The 23,014-nt window shown below is 42.1% G+C and overlaps 1 protein-coding gene across 1 annotated transcript in view; it reads left to right on the forward strand.

Annotated features, from left to right (window-relative positions):
* Positions 1-22,986, forward strand: part of LOC120059185 (beta-catenin-like protein 1) — a 37,302-nt gene extending 14,316 nt beyond the window's left edge. The window contains exons 12-16 of the mRNA XM_039008043.1: positions 9,325-9,422; positions 9,817-9,897; positions 18,001-18,138; positions 18,321-18,393; positions 22,619-22,986. Coding sequence (XP_038863971.1) covers positions 9,325-9,422; positions 9,817-9,897; positions 18,001-18,138; positions 18,321-18,393; positions 22,619-22,707 — 479 coding nt within the window. The 3' untranslated portion in view covers positions 22,708-22,986. The remainder of the gene's footprint in view (positions 1-9,324; positions 9,423-9,816; positions 9,898-18,000; positions 18,139-18,320; positions 18,394-22,618) is intronic.
* Positions 22,987-23,014: the final 28 nt, after the last annotated feature.

The raw sequence follows: 23,014 nt of genomic DNA on the forward strand, positions 1-23,014 counted from the left end.
TACTTACATCAACCACAGAGGAATTTAAAAGAGATACAACCCCCCTTGGAATCGCATCAAAAACAATTGCATATTCTTTCGGGGTTATTGGAATTTTAAACTTATCAAGAAATTCCCCATATGAGAGTAGATATCCATCATTATTCAGTAACTGACCAACCAAAATAATTTTATTCTCAAACCAGTTATGAAGAAAATAGTTATTTTAAAATCGTATATCTTTGTTGTTCCATAAAATGTATCTGTGAGGGGAAAAATTGTGTTTATACGCTAACATCCAAGCTAAAATTGCCTGCTTATGGAATTTGGCCAACTTTACTGGGATTTTATCAACATTAAAATTACATCGAAGCAAAAATTCGAAACCACCAACAGAGTCAAATAAATACTTCAGAATCCAATTTATTTTAAAAGTATTATTTAGAATATTGAAATCTAAAACCTCAAGACCTCCTTGTTCTTCGGTGTTAGTGAGAATATATTTTCGTAGATAGTGAGGCTTGTTCCTCCAAATAAAATTATGAATCTTATCTAAGTCCTTTACAATTTTAGGGGGTAAGTCAAGTAAGTGATAACGAGACATAAACCGATCTGGATATCCCTTCAGCTTTGGAGAATAAACCCTGACCGTATAACGAAATATCTCTCATCAACCAGAGGTTCAATTTCTTCTTTGTTTTCTCAATAATGGGGTTAACGTTCAATTCACTCCTTTTTTTTTCATCCTTGCATATAACAATTCCAAGATAAGTAACCTTATCTTTAATTGGGATACCATACTTCCTGTAAAACACAATCCTTCAGTGGAAATAAGACTGACTTATTGATATTAATTTTCAAACCCGTAACTACGGAAAAGTCTTCAATACAGGAAACTGCTTTAGAAATATCATTCCTGTCTCTTAAAAATATGGTGGTATCATCAGCCATCAAGGAGCTCATTTGATGTTCTTCAATCACGAGTCATGTGTGTTCAGTCTGCATGGTCAATGCAGCACATGCAACAATGTTGATGACAACAATGCTGTTTTCACTTTGCTTCTTAATATAAATCCACTAGCGTTCTATAATAACACTATTCGTTTCTGCTTCTTACATCAGCAAACAGTTTGTCTTTTCTTAGCAAGTTGCCCTAAATCTTGTGAGATGCTAATTGTTAGCCGCTAATTGCTAGCTAGCAAATAAATGTACTGGGTAAGAGCAAGCGTAGCTAGCTAATATAGCCTGATAATACCAGTGATGGTATAGACCTAAATCAGCATGTTGTTTGTGCAACAGTATCTTCTAAATCGAAGAGGAATATGCAAAGCAAGAATATGTTAGCTACATGAAGTAGCTAAGAGAAAACAACATGCAATGTAGCCAAAGCTTATAGGGTCCTCTAGGAAACGCGTACCAACACTTTAGTTCCTAACCTGTCACAATAACTCTTCCCTGACATTTTAATTTTTTGTCATCTCAAACAACACTGTATTCAAAGTGCCCACTATTATATTCTAACTATATAATAATAATTATATATCCATGATTCCAACAGTTTTGCTCAGATTTGCGAGTCAAATCACAATTGCAACATTTGGTTAAGAATAAATCCTAGATTATTTGCCCATATCGTGGCCTCTACTTGGCAGTGCGGAAATGATCTCAATTGAGCAGTGGTGTAAAGTACTTAAGTAAAAATACTTTAATGTACTACTTGTTGTTTTTTGGTATCTGTACTTCACTATTTTTATTTGACAACTTCTACTTTTACTTCACTACATTTCCTAAAGAAAATACTGTACTTTTTACTCCATACATTTTCTCTGACACCTAAAAGTACTTACATTTTGAATGCTTAGCAGGACAGGAAAATGGTCCAATTCACACTGGTCAAGAGAACATCCCTGGTCATCTACTGCCTCTGATCTAGAGGACTCACTAAACACAATTGCTTGGTTTGTAAATTATGTCTGAGTGTTGGAGTGTGCCCCTGGCTATCTGTAAATTTAAAAAACAAGAAAATGGTGCCATCTGGTTTGCTTAATATAAGGAATTTGAAATGATTTATACTTTTACTTTTAATACTTAAGTATATTTAAAACCAAATACTTTTAGACTTTTACTCAAGTCGTATTTTACTGGGTGACTTTTACGTTTACTTCAGTAATTTTCTATTAACGTATCTTTACTTTTACTCAAGTATGACAATTGGATACTTTTTCCACCACTGCAATTGAATGCAGGAAATGCAGAAATGATAAAAGTGTTGAAATTTAATTGAACAGTATAAAACAATCAGAATGGAGAAAGACTCATTGAAATCACTCAGAATGTATGTGTTGCCACCCTAGGATCACTCACTACTCATAAAGCAAATGTGGAACTTGTATTTTTCAAAAACTAAAAATACCGTCATACCGTCCAACTTTTTTAAAACCCCGTGATTTGGTGTTTTGGCCATATCGCCCAGCCCTAATTTTAAAAAATGGACTGGATCTTTATATATACCACTTGGATCCTGTTTCAGGAATAATGAAATCAGACCTTGTTGCGTGTCTGATAATCTACTGTTTATATAGGAGTGGTTAAAACATGCTAATAATGGTCCTCTTGAGTATATCAAAAAAGTGTTGTATACTTCCACGGGTATGCCATCCAGCCCTGGAGTTTTCCTGGACTTAAAGGCTTTAATTGTATCAAGATGTTCCTCCTCTGTAATTTGGCCTTCACACGAGTCTTTCTGTAAAGATGTTAATTTTACATTATTAATAGTAAAAAAATCCATACAATTAGCTTCGGTTAGTGGAGAAGGAGGAGACTGAAAGGAAAACTTAAAGTACTTTACTTCCTCTTTCGGTGAATCATGAGTGACTCCCATAATTTGTAACAAGGTTCAATACATTTTTTTGGTAGCATTTCTATGTTGAAGATTGAAAAATAATTTGGTGCATTTTCCCCCATATTCCATCCACTTTGCTTTATTTTTATAATATATTACACTGGATCTTTCTTGATAAGTTCCACCATTTATTTTAGTTTTTCCTCTAACTTATTCTGTGCCTTTATGGTACAGTTTTTATTGCTATCTATCTGACTGTTAGTCCTTCAATTTAATTTGTTTAATATGGACTCTTTTGCCCAAAGTTGCTTTTGTTTTATAGATGAGTACTGAATTGCATGGCCCCTAAAGGCACATTTTAAGTGTCCCATACAATAAGGGGATCTGCTGTACCTATGTTATGTCGGAAAAAGTCAGTTATAAATTCTTCTGTCCTAGTTAAAAACAAGTTATCCAGTATGCTTTGATTAAATTTCCAATATTCTCGCCCACGTGGAAAATCTGTAAGAGTAATATATATATATATATATATATATATATGCCAATTATGTGATGGTCTGACGGCATTCTGTCCCCTTTCAACACTTTTTAAACTTTTGGTGCCAGAGAAAATGATATTAGAAGGTAATCAAGACGACTGGCTTGATTAAGCCTCTGCCATGTATATCTCACTAGGCCAGGGTATTTAAGCCTCCATATATCCACTAATTCCAATATATCCATGACATTCATGATTTCCTTAAGTGTCTGGGGATGATCGTTTGTATTTTGATTTCTTTACGGTCCATAGAGGTATTTAAAACCGTATTACAATCTCCCAACATAATAGAGTCTAGTGTTGCTTGTAGAGTTGATACATTTTTATATACATTTTCAAAGAAGCTTGGATCATCATTATTTGGACCGTATAGGTTAATAAGCCATATCTGTTTATGGTCCAATAACATTTAAAATCATCCATTTTCCTTGAGGATCTGTTTGGACAATTTGCACATTTGGATCAAAATTACTGTTAATTACTATCATCACCTCTTTTGAATTTCTTTGCCACCCCACCAGTCATTTTTCCACAAAGTTAATCAAAAATTGTTGAAAAAGTTTCCTGTAAACAATTGATATTATATTCCTTCTCTTTTAGCGAGGTAAGTAATGATCGTCTTTTCTTATTATCTGCTAAGCCATTACTATTATTACTGGCTATACTTATTTAACCAATTACTATAATGAGACACACGTTTCAATTCTATTTATCATAATATATTGTTTTTAAATGTACCATTAAAAAGTAACATGATGATTGTCTATATAGCTGTACCGTGATATTTGCATTGCCACTAAGTAAACCTCCAATTGGTCCCCGCTATTCCACCCGCTAAAACCCCTCCTCATCCCGAGTTGGGTTGTCATCCCAATGCCCGGCAGACCACCCCGGAGAGACCGGGATCCATCCTTCGAAAATAGCAGTGCCAACCACAGAACAGAAGCAGATCAACCGCCAAATGCATTTCCATCGCCCTCACCTCAATTTGTATTATATTTATTTATATATATATATTTTTAAATCCTGTTTATCTTTTTTTCCCCATAATTAGCAATTCATATTTGTAGTAATGTAGGCAGTTTATGCAAAGTATTTTTACCTCTCGCCATTAACAAAATTACATTATGGCAAGCAATTATTATGTTAGCAAACAATTATTGTGATTCATCCTATATTGTCCCTAACATCTTTTACTCCCTCGCAACAGTTGTGGGATACACACACTCAACCCCTTTCCCCCACAACAACCAAACACTCAGATTCTCAGCAGTTGCACCATCCCAGAGCCCACCTCAATAAAGGTCTTGATTTACGAATGCATATACAGTTGCAGCTGTATGAGAAGGCCTGCAAAACTGAGCCAGAAATGGGGAGATTTTATTAACCATTTTCACTTTCTTGATGGAGGTCAGATATACCCCCTTCCCCTGAAACACCTACAACACGGTCCCCCGTAGTGACCGTATTCCCAAGCAGTCAGACCTTTGATTTTGTACCACTGTGAATGTCCGAGTGTGACCCCCCCCCCCCATGGGTTACTGCAGCTAGTGTTGCCAGCTCTGCCACTGCCTGGGTGGGGGCACCCCACCGGAATCCCCACCGGCTAGGTACAAGGTCGTCAAGGATCTCATTAGCAGCTTTGAGAATTTCCTTGTATATTATGCTCTCCCATCAGGGGGCTCTGGCTTTGCAGGGCCAACCCTGCCAGGCAGGCTCAGAATCTTGAGGGGGCGCTGCTGCTCTAGAAGGTCTCTGATAGTATTTCTGATTGGCTTAACGCACCACCACCTGTCAAGCTTATCAAAGTAATGTTTTCTTCATCTCAAACAGCAAGCAAATATGAGTATTTTTTTACATCCATTGAGAATTACAATAGTTCCTCAATGTATTTGAAAAACCTTTCCAGCACTCTCACTTTCGATAATCACTCAGTGTGAAAGAGAAAAATGTCATGCTCTGATCCAGTGAAAACACCATAAAATAGGCTTTTTATCAGTGCTCGACTAGGATTTAAATAGGGTCCGGTACTCAATTTGGGTGCTCGTACTGTTTTATATTTAGGTGCAGGAGCGCCACAATACTTTTGAGCTAATATTCTACAAGTGGAACAGGAGCTCAAGCAGTAGAACATTTGAGGTGCCGGTACTCAGTTCTGGTGAACTCCTGCCCAAGTCAAGCACAGCTTTTTATCCCTTTCGCAAATAGCCTACAGCTGTGTCTGTCCCGAGCTCACTGGTGCACGAAACTCTGAGGGCCTAGAATATTTTATACAATGGTGCATGTTCGGTTGCACTAGCTTCTGGCCTGACCCAAGTTAATAGTTGATACAATGTTTCAAGTTCATTGCAGACAGGCCATGTGTAGGCAATGTGATTCATAGGAAATCTGTTTTTATTAGGATATTTTCTACCTGCTGGCTGCAATGTTTTTATTTGTTGGCTTTGTGGGCTATTTTTACGTAGTTGGCAATAGAAGTTACTTTTTAGGTTGGTATCATTTTCATTTAGATTTGGATAGAATTTTAATTAACCACATGACAATGAGTTTGAGATATGGAGACGTTATTATAAATTAAATTAAACTGTTTCACGAAAATGTGCATATGAAAACTGTAATTGGCACGCTGATCGGTAGAAATGGTAGGATAAATTGGCATTCCACATGAGAAAGGTTGTTGACTCATGTAGCCTATTACTGGCAACTTCAGGAGAGTAATGGCAGAATCTGCGAAAGCCAGCAGGAGGAGAATGGTTTGGTCAGGTTAAGTTTTTTTTTTTTTCTTTTGGTTATCTAGATATTTAAGAGAGACTGTTCACCACAGGCGCTACCCTAGCTCTCCCAGAGACTGGTATTATTTCCTCATTTAATGTTTTTCACTTGTCCCTCACTCTGTGCTGCAGTGGCTGTGATACGGAAAGCATTGTTTTCTCAGTCTCTGCTGCTGCTGACTTATGGAAGAGGGGAAATAGGGATTGTGGTAGAGGGAGCAGGGTGGTGGCGTAGCCTATGTGTTGTCTGAGCTCATGATGAGTTCTACCAGCAATGTGCTACATGCATATCCTCCCATCATTCACCAAGGAGGAGAGGATGCCGTTAGAGCTTGTAAAAGCACACTGCAGCATTGAGCTACTCTCTGAGAAACCAGCAGCATCAACCATGCTGGTCCTCTATCAGTTGGGAGACCTAAGACTAATATTGCAGTCTATGCTATATCTAATTGTGATGTGCCTTTGATAAGGGTAATAGAACTGCATCATTTTTCTAGGTCACGTCTAATGAACAGTTGGCCAATGCAGCCTTCCTGTATTGAGCGAATGGGGTTAAACCGTCGTTATTATGTGTGCCTTTGGTATGCACCGTGCCTGTATTTGATATACCATTCTGTTTTTGCTGCTTATTGTTCTTGGTGGTTTGCTTGTTGTTGGTTGAGTAAAAGCGAGGGTAATGGGGTAATTTACTTACATCTCCTGCGCTGGTGCCATCAATCTTTGTCAGCCATTTTCTTTACCAGTTGCATGATTCCATTAACACAAATTAATCTGTGTTTAAGTGAACTGACAGCCATTTTCTTTGCCTAATGGTTTGTTAGTGAGCACAGGGAGCTGTATTTGACTCACTGATTGAAATGGCATTGATCTGCCTGATGTTTTATAGATTTGTGATAAGGAGAGAATTGGATAAATCATTGACGATACATTTAATCAACCATATTTCACTAATTTAGCACATTCACCTATTCCTACAATAATTACATTGGAGCTTTATCATCTTTGTGACCACATTTAGCCTAACATAACCCCTCAAAGTTGGACCAAACATGTTGAACCAACCAAGTTTGGGTATAGAAATGACTTTAACAGGAACATGTCTCAACCTCAACCCTTCAAACCAAACAGGTCACACATAGTATTAAATGTGGTATGTAGGCCAACAACCTGCAACAGGCAGCAATTCATAATATTGTGACTGAGTTACAAACATACATACATACATACATGTATGTAATGGAGCCATGATTACTGCACTAGGTGTTGAAGCTGAAGCCTTCTATCACACTTGGGATGTAATCATCAGGCTGTGGAAAGTCACACTGCAACCATGACCCTGTTGCTAATGGCTTTTCTCATTGAGGGGCTCTGGAGCGTGCCGTGGTCTGGTGGCACTTTAGTGAGCTAACTCATTCACACACCCTATCCTTTTACCCTCGTAACAGAGAGGAGCAGGCCTGGCCTACAGTGAAGCCCAGGGCATAGACTCTGCCCTGAGTCTTACATGCATTAGTAGACTATCTCAGAGATGAGCTGCCACTCTCCGGTCCAGCTCGTCTCCCACAGCATGCTCCAGCCCAGGGAGAGTTTTAGCAGCGGTCCCAATCCTTCAGCAGAAACACTATTTATTCAGCCTCTAATAATTTCCTAAATTATCCAGACGGCCCGCCACCACACCCCCACTGTGCCCATGTGACACTGGTACTCTGGAGGGCAGGAGAGCACGAGCTGAGACGGCACTTCCTCTCTGTGGTGCTGTTTGATGAACATGCTGTTGCTCTGTTTGTGTACTTCCTGAATTAGAAATCCCTCTGATTGTACAGGCTTATCACTGTGACTGCCAAAAGATGGGTTTATAATTAGTAAGAGGATGGCTGATATGTTTCCTTTGAAATATATTTGTTTGGTCCTGTATACTTGTCTTGCTTAATTATTTGGCTGTTCGTTTTCATAGAAAGGCTATATGTTTCTTCTCATTTCTTGTCAGCATAGTTGAGCTCCTAAAGCTTGAGAGGTGACGGCAGCTCCTCTCATGCCATCGGTAGTCTAACTCCACCCTCACCAGATGACAAGAGTGTCTTAATCAGCATCGATCTTGAGCAACAAACGTCAGACGGCCCCAAAATTTCTGGAAACCGTGTTCTGTATGTGGAGGGTGCCCTGTAGCAATCAGTAACTTCCCACAGTGGTGTCAAGGTGCTGACTACAATTGCCACTCGGGTTATGTTGACAAATTAGTGTCCCTGGAAGTTGCATTCCTCTCATTATGTGCACACAGTAGAGGGGCTGTCCACATGGTGACATTACAATGGTAGTTAACTCTCATAATGAACACAAACAGTAAATGATAACACTAATGAATAGAGGTGTGAGCTTGCTTTGTGTGTCTTTTAATGAATGGCACATGGAAGAGCAGTATTGAGCACCTTGCTGAAGACAAGTTTTAAAATCAAGAATCAAGTATTTTGCTTGTTGCTTAGCAACTTCCAAGATGAGTTGAACTTAAAAATTGACCTCTAATTAATACCAACATGTGACTGTTATTACTCCATATTTTCTTTATTTATTATTTAGTCAGATTTAGCCCTAAATGTCAGATGCAAGTGTAAGCTATAACAACATGGATGTGTCTCTGGGGTAGAGTAAATGTTCTGTGTTGCGTGTATTAGGTTAACAAGAGTACTTCTAGGACCAACTGCCTCTTTGTTAGTAATTTTGTCAGTTAACCAGAGGTTTTGGAGCCCGAGCTCATTAAATGGCCACACATCCTCTACAGAAGGCTTTTTTATCACCAGAAATTCAATTCGATGACAAGAATAACAGTTTTGGAGCATTACAGCCTTTAATGAAAATAGATTTTTACATGTCATAATTTCTTACATTTTTCCCCCCCCTGTTAATATTCTCCATGCTTTGCTCTGCAAAGTATTAGCAAATTATCATCAGTTGTAATCATTATATTTTTCCATTCCTGCCACTGTCAGATGATAACCTGATCTTGGCATATACATTTTACAATAGTCTATTACTCCTATGAATTCTGAAAATGCATAATATTTTCACATACAGTATAATATTAGCTCCCATCACTATGGGTTCAGTAACACTAGGCTACTTCTAACCCCTCATGAAGATGAAGCTGAGCTACCTTGATGAAGCCTCAGTGGCACTGATTTTGTTCTCCTCCCTTGCAGAACACGTGTGTTCCATCATAGCTTCCTGCCTGCGGAACCTGAAAGCCCAGCAGAGGACGAGGCTCCTTAGCAAGTTCACTGAGAATGACTGTGAGAAGGTGAGATCTTCACTGATCCACCACTGTTTGCAGAACATTTTCACAGCAATATTTCTTAAAAAGCAAATCAGGAAAAATCAGGTTTTACATATTCACTTCCCTGATTGAGATCCCCTTGTACAGGTGTGAGTATGTATTGATCAGCCTGTGACTGGTCACTGTTAATGACTAAAATATTGATCCTGTGGTGGAAAGAGTTATTAACTTCACCACCAGTGATAGAGACAACAGTCCCTCTGCTACTTGAATGGTGCTACAGACACACACATACATGGTCATAGACATACTACATGCTAGCCTCTGGCTGTCTGAATCCTATTTTCTCCCTCCATGGGGGTTTTGTATGCATAGCGCCTTGCATTGGTGTCTGATGTCTTCTCCCTCTGTCCTACAGGTTGATAGACTGATGGAGCTGCATTTTAAGTACCTGGAAGCTGTTCAGTTGGCTGACAAGAGGATCGAAGGAGAGAAACACGTAGGAGTCCTACCCCTCCCCCTGCTATCAACAGCTTGCATTCTAACCTTGACTGGCAATATCTCTGAAATAAGAGCAGCTCCAAGTGTCTAGATAAGAAGTCCTTTTAGAGAGGCTTGTAATTGTCACAACTTCAGGACTAGAGGCTAGCTTGGAGAGGGGCTGGAATCCTTGGTTCAAGTCATTGTCTACATTAAGAAGCTCTTCACCTCTTACTGCATGGACCCACTCAGAATATGCTGCGGTGTGAGTGGGTGATGTCTCTTTGTTGTCGCTAGAATCCCTCTCCATTGTTACGGACAGAGATTGCCAATAAGATCCGATCAGCCTCAGCTAAACAAGGCAGTGTTTCAGTTTGATGCCCTGTGGTCCCAGAGAATGTGTGAGGTCCAGATTAGTCTGTAGGCTGTGCTCACTCAGACAGGTGGAAGGAGCGAGATAAGAGATGAGGAGTCTCTTCTCCAGCAGGAGAGAGAGGGCAGGAGAAGGTAGTAGAGTTTTAAGAGGGAGATAGCTTTCAGATTCATATCTGATGAGAGATTAATTCTTTGCAAAAAAAGCGGGACAGCTTGACACGGCTTGACATTCATTTGAGTGCAAGTATAAACAAGTAATAACCAAAGAGACGATTTTCTGTCTTCACTATCTTGATGCGCATGGATACCCCTATTTCATTGTACAAATGTTTAGTTATAGGTTGAAGAAACGAGTAACAATTTCTTTGAGTATCTTGTTTCAGTCCTGGCTAGGATGTTGTCTTGTACGCTACATGGCTAAAAGTATGTGGACACCTGCTTGTCAAACATCTCATTCCAAAATCATTGGCATTAATATGGAGTTGGTCTCGCCTTTGCTGCTATAACAGCCTCCACTCTTCTGGGAAGGCTTTCCAATAGAGGTTGGAACATTTTTGCGGGGACTTGCTTCCATTCAGCCACGAGCATTAGTGAGGTCGGGCGCTGATGTTGGCCGATTAGGCCTGGCTCGCAGTCGGCATTCCAAATCATCCCCAAGGTGTTCGATGGGGTTGAGGTCAGGGCTCTGTGCAGGCCAGTTAAGTTCTCCCACACCGATCTCGACAAACTATTTCTGTATGGACCTCGCTTTGTGCATGGGGGCATTGTCATGCTGAAACAGGAAAGGGCCTTCCCAAAACTGTTGCCACAAAGTTGGAAGCACAGAATCGTCTAAAATGTCATTGTATGCTGTACTGTTAATATTTCCCTTAACTGGAACGAAGGGGCCGAGCCCGAACCATGAAAAACAGCCCCAGACCGTTATTCCTCCTCCACCAGACTTTACAGTTTGCACTATTTATTGGGGCAGGTACGTTCTCCTGGCATCCGCCAAACCCAGATTCGTCCATCGGACTGCCAGATGGTGAAGCGTGATTCATCACTCCAGAGAACGTCTTTCCACTCTTCCAGAGTCCAATGGCGGCGAGCTTTACACCACTCCAGCCGACGCTTGGCATTGTGATCTTAGGCTTGTGTGCGGCTGCTCGTCCATGGAAACCTGTTTCATGAAGCTCCCGACGAACAGTTATTGTTCTGACGCTGCTTTCAGATGCAGTTTGGAACTCGTAGTGAGCTGTTGCTTCATCACTCGGCTGTCCCGTTCTGTGAGCTTTTGTGGCCTACCACTTTGTGGCTGAGCCATTGTTGCTCCTAGACGTTTCCACTCCACAATAACAGCACTTACAGTTGACCGGGGCAGCTTTAGCAGGGCCGAAATTTGATGAACTGACTTGTTGGAAAAGTGGCATCCTATGACGGTGCCACTTTGAAAGTCTCTGAGCTCTTCAGTATGGCCATTCTACTGCCAATGTTAGTCTATGGAGATTGCATGACTGTGTGCTCGATGTATACACCTGTCAGCTACGGGTGTGGCTGCAATAGCCCAATCCACTAATTTGAAGGGGTGTCCACATACATTTGTATATATGGTGTATCTATAAAGATGACATTTCCTGCTGTGTCCTGATCTCCCTCCTCCACTTCCTTTGTTTTGTACAACTGGCTGCCATCAGCAGTTCTGTTTTTATCACTCCACTTTCGTTAGGATGTTATTTTGGGGTGGTAAGCTAAATATTTTCCTCTCTGCAACATATTATGAGCAGATATTCCACAGGAGTATACTTCTCAGTATCTGAGGACTGGATTTAATAAGCTCCTTATTCCGCCAGGCTCGCTTTTTCTTGGTGGTGGTAATAGTAAGGATGCTCTTTGAGAGCGATTTAAAACTAGAGTCCCTAATTCAAACAATAACAAAGTTGACAGGTTTTTTTGGCAAAAACCTGAAGGATGGAATCTGGAGAAATGTGACCACTCTCAAATGTATAGACCGAGCTATGGATGCAATGGCTGACCGTCCATGCTATCAAAATTATAGTTTTAACCATGTTTTGAAGCTATACAGCGTTTGTTTACATTAACATTGTTTTTAACATTGCTGTAAGAACAAGCTTATATTTTGGGTTCTGATGGGGTATGGCAGTTGAACTAAGCTCATGAGGCACTTAAAGTTCTATTCTTCAAGAATCAATTGGTAAACTCTGAGTGTACAAAACATTGGGAACACCTTCCTACTATTGAGTCTCCTCCCCTTTTATCTACACTGATTTGAAGTGGATTTAACAAGTGACGTCAATAAGGGATCATAGCTTTCACCTGGATTTACCTGGTCAATCTGTCATGGAAAGAGCAAAATTCCTTAGTGCGGTATTGAGAACCCAGAAAGGTCTGTTGTTTGCATTAAATTAAACTCATCTCATCTTCTATTTAATGGTTGTGTTAAGAAAGGCACTGTGAATTGAAATTAGTCCCCACGTTGTCGTCCGCCCCCCTCTCTCTCATGTCTTATTGCAAGGCAGGTAGGCAGAGGGAGGCAGACAGAAAGTGCTAAGTTGCTGTGAAATTGATTGGCGCTGACAAGTAATTACTGCTGCAGCCCAGGGTTTCTGTTAGCCAGTAATAGCTAGCTTTTGGCAGTTTTTTATTTATTAGAAAAGCCAATAAATAAAATAGGCCCAGGCCAATTGTCCGGGAGAGGAAGAAAAAATCCTGTTTCGAAATAATGCTTTTTAGCCGCTTCATTGATGGAAATACCAGTCGATGGAAATACATTTGACTGGTTATGCTTATCGGTCTATAGGTTAATTTAGTGGAATTTAATTGGCGTGTGTGTACAGTATATTTTGTTCAGTATCTTAATCACACACGTACAACATAAAGATACGGAACCTTTTGAGTGTAAAATCTGTCAGACAGCGCGGGAGCTGCTGCTACAGCATCTCAAACAGCATGCGTAGGCAACACAAGGCAGGCTTCATCAGCGGGTCACACAGCGTAGGCAACACAAGGCAGGCTTCATCAGCGCGTCACACAGCGTAGGCAACACAAGGCAGGCTTCATCAGCGGGTCACACAGCGTAGGCAACACAAGGCAGGCTTCATCAGCGGGTCACACAGCGTAGGCAACACAAGGCAGGCTTCATCAGCGCGTCACACAGCGTAGGCAACACAAGGCAGGCTTCATCAGCGCAGGCAACACAAGGCAGGCTTCATCAGCGCGTCACACAGCGTAGGCAACACAAGGCAGGCTTCATCAGCGCGTCACACAGCGTAGGCAACACAAGGCAGGCTTCATCAGCGCGTCACACAGCGTAGGCAACACAAGGCAGGCTTCATCAGCGCGTCACACAGCGTAGGCAACAAGGCAGGCTTCATCAGCGCGTCACACAGCGTAGGCAACACAAGGCAGGCTTCATCAGCGCGTCACACAGCGTAGGCAACACAAGGCAGGCTTCATCAGCGCGTCACACAGCGTAGGCAACACAAGGCAGGCTTCATCAGCGCGTCACACAGCGTAGGCAACACAAGGCAGGCTTCATCAGCGCGTCACACAGCGTAGGCAACACAAGGCAGGCTTCATCAGCGCGTCACACAGCGTAGGCAACACAAGGCAGGCTTCATCAGCGCGTCACACAGCGTAGGCAACACAAGGCAGGCTTCATCAGCGCGTCACACAGCGTAGGCAACACAAGGCAGGCTTCATCAGCACGTCACACAGCGTAGGCAACACAAGGCAGGCTTCATCAGCACGTCACACAGCGTAGGCAACACAAGGCAGGCTTCATCAGCGGGTCACACAGCGTAGGCAACACAAGGCAGGCTGCATCAGCGCCTTACACACCACTCCGCAATGAGCTGGAGGCCGTATGCATTTTGAAAACATATATATGTTTGAAACCTGAACGCTTTACTACATATTATGATGCATATCTTACCTTGCTTCAAAGTAGCCTAGCCAAAATCATACCTTATCCGTGGAATTATTTTATATCAACTTTCTTTCATTGTCCAGTAGCCAAAGGCACAATCCTAGTCATATTAGCAGCTCAGGTTAGTTGTTGCATATTAGAGATCCCCTCTTTCTAAATATCTAATGGATATTTTCATCCCTGTCACATGAAACCGCTCCTGTGTGCGGTGTGCTTTTGACAATGTGGTTTTCCAGCTAATTGCATTATGGAACAAACTTTCATGCGTAGGCTACTGCGTTAGGACACCTGCTGTTTCCATGACATAGACTGACCAGGTGAAAGCTATGATCCCTTATTGGTGTCAATTGTTAAATCCACTTCAGTCAGTGTAGATGAAGGGGAGGAGACAGGTTAAAGAAGGATTTTTAATCCTTGAGCCAATTGAAACATGGATTGTGTATGTGTGCCGTTCAGAGGGTGAATGTGCAAGGCAAAAGATTGAAGTGCCTGTGAACGGGGTATGGTAGTAGGTTCCAGGTGTATCGGTTTGAGTGTGTCAAGAAAAGCAACACTTCAGGGTTTTTAACACTCAACATTTTCCTGTGTGTATCAAGAATGGTCTCCCATCCAAAGGACTTCCAACCAACTTGACACAACTGTGGGAAGCATTGGAGTCAACATGGGCCAGCATCCCTGTGGAATGCTTTCGACACCTTGTAGAGTCCATGCCTCGACGAATTGAGGCTGTTCTGAGGGCAAAAAGGTGGGGGTGCACCTCAGTATTAGGAAGGTGTCCCTAATGTTTTGTATACTTAGTGTATAATCTGTCCAAGTGTCTGTTTGGAATAGGCTATTTCTTTCTTGACAAACTGACCAATAGAATAGGTCAAATGTTCAACTATGGGGGATAGTAGATTGAAATAGGATAGTGATGTTGCTGTTCGTTACTCGTCTTGTTGGCTGAGGAAAAGTAAATGTGGTCAGTTGTTCTAACATCTTTAAAGTGCACAAGAAGGACCGCACATTGTTGCATCCTCGACTTGCATATTAATATGAATTAACCTAAATGTGGTTTCTGTCATTCTGAGCACCGTGGGTGAACGGCCTAATTAGGTTACACGCGCAATGCGTATAGGTCTGTTAAATTTCTCAAATGTCCAGTAAAATAAAATGCTGCCGGTCAAATGTCTGGCGACACATTTTCCTAACAGAAACCCTGCTGCAGCCACTGTCGGGTTAGTCAGGTCTCTGCTGACTGCAGGCAGGGACCTAGGAGTAGTCGTAACTACCACTAGCTCCTCTAGTAGTCAGCCACACTATCCTAATGATCATGCTATAGATGTAGACATGCACACCCTGCACATTCGGCTTGCAAGCTACATTCATAACTGGGTGTTTCAATGCTGAAAGGATTTCAAAGGAGAAAGGATTTCAAAGGATCCAGAAATGCAACTTGCTTTCGCCTTCCCCCACCTTGCCTATAGCCTACCATACCTTTCTTCCAATTTTTAGTGTACGTGGTTGGTTTTCAATGCATTGGCTATTTTTCCTCTTCTCCCTCCCTGCTTCCTGTCTTCCTGACCTGCTCCTGCCTCATTAAGGGAATGGAGCTGTAGCTCAGACATCCATTACCTCAGCCTCTGTGTGCAGGAGGGCTTTGGCTGTGTGCTGAGGGATTGATGGGAGCTGGGTAGGGATCAGGCCTTGAAAGGTCCTATAGCGCTGACTCATCTCCCAGCCAACTGCTAGAGTCTTATTGAGCTTTGTGATTACTTAAAGTGTGTGTGTGTGTGTAGACAGCTATGTTTGTTTGTAGGTGGTTGCCTGTATTTCTGGGACTCTATTACCTAGGTTAGATCAAATTAGAGGAAAATGCCATTTGATTTGTGAAAGACCTAAATCAGGGATTCCCAACTGGCGATGCAGGCCCGTGACTTTATTTGGCCCCCAATGTTTTTATTTGATTTGTTGGGCATTAAAGACTGTAAAAATACCATCAAATCAGCTCCAAGAGATTTTAATTTTGGAAATGTGTTCCAAAGTATTCCCCTGCATAATATGTTATTGTATACAAATCTAAGCAAGATTTAAAAATTATTGTTTTAGTCAAATATGATATCTGTTTGGGCTTCTTGCGGTCAATTTGCAGTCTACAAATGATTTGTAATTATGTTCCGGCCTCCTGACCATCCACTCCAGAAAGAAATCTAGTTGATGATCCCTGATTTAAATGGTCATCTGTGCGATTATCAAAAGGGAAAATCAGCATCTCTCTCCTTCTTAGCAAGTTCTCTCCCTTTACCTCAGCTACTCTTACACAACACAAGTGAAAGGATTCAGTAAGCCCTACAGAGTACAGACGGCTACAGTAAGCTCAAAGAAGGTGCTGACAAGGAAGTCACATTAATTCAGTCTTTGCATCCCACCAGAGGAAAAGCATAGAGCCAGCGTTCGTTCCATTTTGCTGTTGTCATATTAACACCTGTGCCGGAATAGGATGTGGAAAGGGAAAAGAATAAGAATCTGTCCTTATTACTTTCTCCTTGGCAGTTGGTTGTCAGAACTTTATGCCTTTAATTGAGTGATCCAGGCTTCCTTTGAAAATGTTTTTCTGTGTAATGAGGACGGACTAACTGGTATGTTTGCTAGTCCCCTTGTCCCAAGGGTTTGCTATACATTAGCATATACAGCCATTTTTATCCACTGGGTCTGATGCAGTAGCAAGCCTGCATGAGAGGACCGCCTTGTAACAAGCAGGCGTTTTGTTCTGAAAGCTGCACCAGCCTTCTCCCCAGAGGAAAAGTTTTCCTCCATTTCAATGTTTTTTTTAAGGATAGTTTTTAAAATCATTGGCAGGCCTATTGTTTTACGTCTAAACAGGCTACAGTTGCAAATTCTTGCAAGTTCCCAAAATAGCTATCTGGATTTATACTGTGAGACAGACTAGAGATATTTTAAGATTAACGTTATACATTTTCCTAGCTTGAATGTGTGATTTATTTGTGATTTTATTTGAAGAGATGAAGCCCTTAAAAGTTGTAATGCTTTCAAATTCAAACCAACAGACAGACCGGCTTCAGTATTTGAATCTAAATGTCAAGCACACAGTATTACCCTTTGGCTCCTCATTTGAAGAGCAATTTGTTTTCATCACAAACACAAACCTCTTTAAAGGATCCTCTATTTGTTTGCGCATATATAGAGCGTCGATTTCATTTTCCTGTTAGATGCCCTTTGTTCGTCTGCTAAAGCACACTTTTGCTGCTGTGTGCATGCCAGAAATATGACTCCCTCTCCAAGGGGTTCTGATGCCAGAATATCCCTTGAAAGGAGATTTAGTCCTGAGGGAGGAGGCCAATGTCCAGCAGTGTGATTATATCCATTAAAGAATGCCAACTGTCAAGTTCCCCACCTGGGCTGGAAGCAGGGTAAGGGCTAACATGCACATCAGAGTTCTGTTGAAGTTCTTCACTGTCAAGTCGTCATGGTTAGGAGTTAGGCACCACATGTTAGAAGCCCCTTCTCCTCAGTCTGTTTCAATGGCTCAGAATGATGATTCATGTGGCCGTTGTGCATTGACAGCCATACATTATTGGCATACGGACCGATTTGTTAAGATTGATAACTATGTAGGTGTGCATGCCAACAGAGCAGACCCTCTAGCCACTTAACTCTTTAATCAATTGATTTGCAGGTTGACATGATCAATAAAGAAATTGGATGTGCAAAGGTTGAGAAACAACACTTGAATTAATCATTCCTTCCATTTTTTATCCCTCCCTTTTGTGTGTGTGTTTGTGTGTGTGTGTGTGTGTGTGTGTGTGTGTGTGTGTGTGACAGGACATGGTTAAACGTGGTGAGATTCTGGATGATGTGATGGAGGATGAGTTCTACCTACGGAGGCTGGATGCTGGACTATTTGTCCTCCAGCTGCTCTGTTATATCATGGTGGAGATCAGCAACTCTGGGATATCCCAGGTAGGATGTCTGTATGCACAATGTATATGGAGATTCAGCTCCTGCTTCTGGTACCTTCTAGGTATCTTCTTAGCTAAACCTCTGAGTGAAATAGTGTAACTGTACGTCACAGGGTACAGTCCGCTACCGTTATCAGGGATTCAGTGAAAGTCATGACCCTGTCTTTCCTTTTTTCCTCTCAGCTGCAGCAGAGGGTGCATCAGATCCTCAATCTGAGGGGAGGCTCTGTCAAAGTGGTGCGGCACATCATGAGAGGTGAGAGTCCACGCCCCACCCTGCTAGAGGCAGAGAGACTAGCACTGACATGGATTTACTCCAAAGCCATACAACACCTAGCCTATTTACCAGCCTCACTCCTTCCTTCTTCACCTAAAGGTCATAAATACATCTGTCCTCTCTGGTTTTAGTTGATATATTCATGTTATTGTATTTTCAGTTATTTATTGACTTGTATGTCATTGTCAACTAACTAATACCAGGAAGCTGTGGACTGCATGGCTCTTTCAGCCCTGGTGACATGTAGTAGTGTAAATGGAGCCATCCGTCATGTGTCACAGTTTGGACAGGGTAGCGAATGTCATGTTGATCTGCAGCACTAGCCCCTCATCCCCGGTCTCCTGTCCCTCGAGAGACACTTTATATTCATGCTCAGATGTGTGTGTGTGTGCGCCCACAGAGTGGGATGCTCACCCCTGACCTCCACAATTAAAAGGCTGACTTCTGCATTGGAAATGGCAGCATGAAAAGGTTAAATAGATGCAGCGAGGATGTCAATGGCTCTGAACTTAACCCTGATCTTTTGTAATGAAAAGAAAATAGCTTTTTGGTGGAGTGGCCCGTGATGATGACCGCTCATGATGACCAAATATATGTTTTTATTGCTGCCTAATATCTCACACCGATTCTATGAATTAATACTTATGTAATCACTTTTATTCAATTATACACTAGGCCAGCGTTTGCCAAACTCGGTCCTCAGGATCCCAAGAGGTGCACGTTTTGGTTTTTGTCCTAACACTGCACAGCTGATTCAAATGTTCAAAGCTTTAGGATTAGTTGATTATTTGAATCTGCTGTGCAGTGCTTGGGAAAAAAACAAAACATGCACCCATAGGGGTCCCAGGGACCAAGTTTGGGAAACCCTGGGCATATTACATTCTGTCTGCTCCAGATGATGCAGGATATACAGTGCCTTCGGAAAGTATTCAGACCCCTTGACTTTTCCACATTTTGTTAGGTTACAGCCTTATTTTAAAATTGAAATAATAGTTTTTTTCCCTCATAAATCTAAACACAATGCCCCATAATGACAAAGCAAAAACAGTATATATATTTTTTGGTGCTAATGTATTAAAAAAATAAGTGAAATATCACATTTACAATATTACATTTAGTCCGGGCTCTGGCTGGGCCACTCAAGGACATTGAGACTCCTGCATTGTCTTGGCTGTGTGCTTAGGGTTGTTGTCCTGTTGGAAGGTGAAGCTTCGCCCAGTCTGAGGTCCTGAGCACTCTGGAGCAGGTTTTCATCAAGGATCTCTGTACTTTGCTCCGTTCATCTTTGCCTTGATCCAGACTAGTCTCCCAGTCCCTGCCGCTGAAAAACATCCCCACAGCATGATGCTGCCACCACCATGCTTCACTGTAGGGCTGGTGCCAAGTTTCCTCCAGACGTGATGCTTGGCATTCAGGCCAAATAGTTCAATCTGGCTTTCATCAGACCAGAGAATCTTGTTTCTCATGGTCTGAGAGTCTTTAGGGGCCTTTTGGCAAACTCCCAAGCGGCTGTCGTGCCTTTTACTGAGGAGAGGCTTCCGTCGGGCCACTCTACCATAAAGGCCTGATTAGTGGAGTTCTGCAGAGATGGTTGTCCTTCTGGAATGTTCTCCACAGAGGAACTCTAGAGCTCTGTCAGAGTGACCATCGGGTTCTTGGTCACATCCCTGACCAAGGCCCTTCTCCCCCGATTGCTCAATTTGGCCGGGCAGCCAGCTCTAGGAAGGGTCTTGGTGGTTCCAAACTTCTTCCATTTAAGAATGATGGTGTTTTTGGGGACCTTCAATGCAGCAGACTTTTTTTTGGTACCCTTCCCCAAATCTGTGTCTCAACACAATTCTGTCTCAGAGCTCTAAAAACAATTCCTTCAACACCATGGCTTGGTTTTTGCTGTGACATGCACTGTCAACTAAGGGACCTTTATATAGGCAGGTGTGCCTTTTCAAATCATGTCCAATCAATTGAATTTGCCATAGGTGGACTCCAATTTGTAGAAACATCTCAAGGATGATCAATAGAAACAGGATGCACCTGAGCTCAATGTTGAGTCTCAAAAGCAAAGAGTCTGAATACTTAAGGTATTTCTGTTTTTAATTTTTTATACATTTTCAAAAAATGTCTAAAAACCTGTTTGCTTTCTCATTGTGGAGTATTGTGTGTAAATTTCTGAGGATAAAAAATAATGTCATCAATTTCAGATTAAGGCTGTAACGTATTTTTTTGGGGGGGGGGGGGTCAATGGGTCTGAATACTTTCCGAAAGCACTGTATGTCCAGGCCTCTATTGTCCAACAGCCCCAGTGGCCATGCCGGGTCAAATTACCTTGTTGTCTGACTCGCTCCCACCGGATGTGGCTTTTTGGCCCTCAGCTCAGTGTGGGAGGTTCTGTGAAAGCAAGGTATCAATGAAACTGTGTTGGGGAATTAAGAATGTAGCTTTCTCAAGTTACCCAGCACCAGCTGTGGCCTCATAGACTAGCTCAGATCGACAGCTGCTCAGTAAAAGGGCCCAACCTGTGAAGTCTGTGTGGTGGACGGTGCCATCCAGAGTCTTAATGATCCCATGGTCATGTTGTGTGTGACTGTCATGTCCTCTGTCTTCCAGACTACTAACTACAGATTTAAACGTGTTGTTCTTGGTGGAAATGTAGCATTGCAGTTCTTCAGTGTCTTGACAAGCACTGCACAGTCTGCACTCCCTCTTCAGCTTGTAACCTCATCAGTGACACATCAGAGGTGACAGTTGAAAGTGTCAGAAGTCAGATGAAATTGTCAGTCATTCATTTTCAAAGTTTTCTCCATTCTGCAAGAGATCCTTGGATGATTAACCTACTTGTCGACAGTGAGACTTGCACGAAAATGAAGTGCGACATTTGCGACCGAGCAGGAAGCCCTAGTTGGTGACCCGGCAAATGGCAGCGTTTGTAACGCCATATTCCCCTCAGCCTGGTTGCCGCGGTGACAGGAGGAGTGCCTCAGAATGCCAGCCAGTGGTTCTGGAGAGTGAGTCTGTCTTCTTGAGGCTAATTCCAGGGGATGTTGGGATTTTGTGGGTGACTTAAGGAACCCTGCTGACTCACACACACATTTGGGCTGAATGAGCAAGGTACGATGTAGACTGTTGGACTTCAAGAAACAATTTGGAATCCTTTTTTTTGTTACTGCTTGATACCACTGTGTATAGTGTTGAATTTCTGCTCATGGTCGTGGCTGTGGACAGTGAAACTCATGAGGAGATTAGTCTTCTCTGTGTGCAGACTTTTTGTGATTCACCCCAGAATTTTATTGGAGGCATGTTTTTCCTCTTGCCCCAGGCCATTGTCAGAAAAATGAATTTATTCTTTATTTTCTGGCATTTTAAAATAAAGTTTTTGGGGGCAATCCTCTCTCAAGGTCCCAGGGCTTAACTGGTAATCTTGCAAGTGGGAGCTACCTACTCTTGGCCTCTGCAAACTCTCCTTCACATTACTCACAAATAGACTGCTGCTTTGAGGCTACGCCTGTGTGACGGGATTTCCACAGTGAGTTTGCCTCAGTCAGAGAAGTGTCTAGTGTAGTGTGAGTTGGCAGGGAACTTAGGCTGAAGTTATGTACCGCTGAGAGACGAGGTGTAAGTCAGGGGATATAGGCTGAAGTTATGTACCCCTGAGAGACGAGGTGTAAGTCAGGGGATATAGGCTGAAGTTATGTACTCCTGAGAGACGAGGTGTAAGTCAGGGGATATAGGCTGAAGTTATGTACCCTTGAGAGACGAGGTGTAAGTCCGGGGATATAGCAATAAACATTCAGTATACTGCACTGATAACACTGGATCGACAGGCTAGAACATCGGGTTGGAGATACAGTTTCAGTAAATAAAAAAAGGTATACCACCAATTATTTCTCTAGGTTTCCAGACTGCAGCCTTTTCCAAATCTGTCCTTTTTGTAGTCTGGTCTTGGTACTACACCCTGGGTTATTTTAGTCACGTATGGAGAACTGGGTGTGTGCTCTGTGTTCACGCACGAATGCTGGGGTTGGATGTGAGAGATAGGAAAAGAGTGGGAGTTGTGTCATTGTAATTCAGGAACATCCTCCTAGGGTTGAGTTCCCTTGATGTGTGTGGATTACAGGATCCATGCCCATGGAGAGGTTTGATTAAAAAGAAGACTGCATGAAGAGCTCATAGTCAGCCAAACTCAACTTGGGGGTGTGTCTTTTTCCAGAGTATGCTGAAAACATTGGTGACGGGAAGAGTGAGGAGTTCAAAGAGAGCGAGCAGAAGAGAATCATGGACCTGCTGGAGAACTTCTAACCCTAATCAACCACTGGGGGGAGTGACCTGACCAGTGGTCAGAGCTTCGACATGGACGGGGGTCTCCACACACTCAGACAGAAGATACCAGGGTCCAGCAAGTGCAGAGAAGGTGTATTGATTGCTCTCTCTGTGCTGGAACATGTGATGGACCATAGTGACTAAAAATATATTAACAAAGATACACAGTCTTAAGCTGCAACTTTCAGACTCACATGTTTGTGGTGTTTTGATTTGTGTATTTTATAATAAACATTTGGTAATAAAATCCTATCTGGATAAGATGTTTTTTTTGTGTGAAAACAAA

This window comes from Salvelinus namaycush, chromosome 14 (genome assembly GCF_016432855.1).
Source record: "Salvelinus namaycush isolate Seneca chromosome 14, SaNama_1.0, whole genome shotgun sequence".
NCBI lineage: Eukaryota > Metazoa > Chordata > Actinopteri > Salmoniformes > Salmonidae > Salvelinus > Salvelinus namaycush.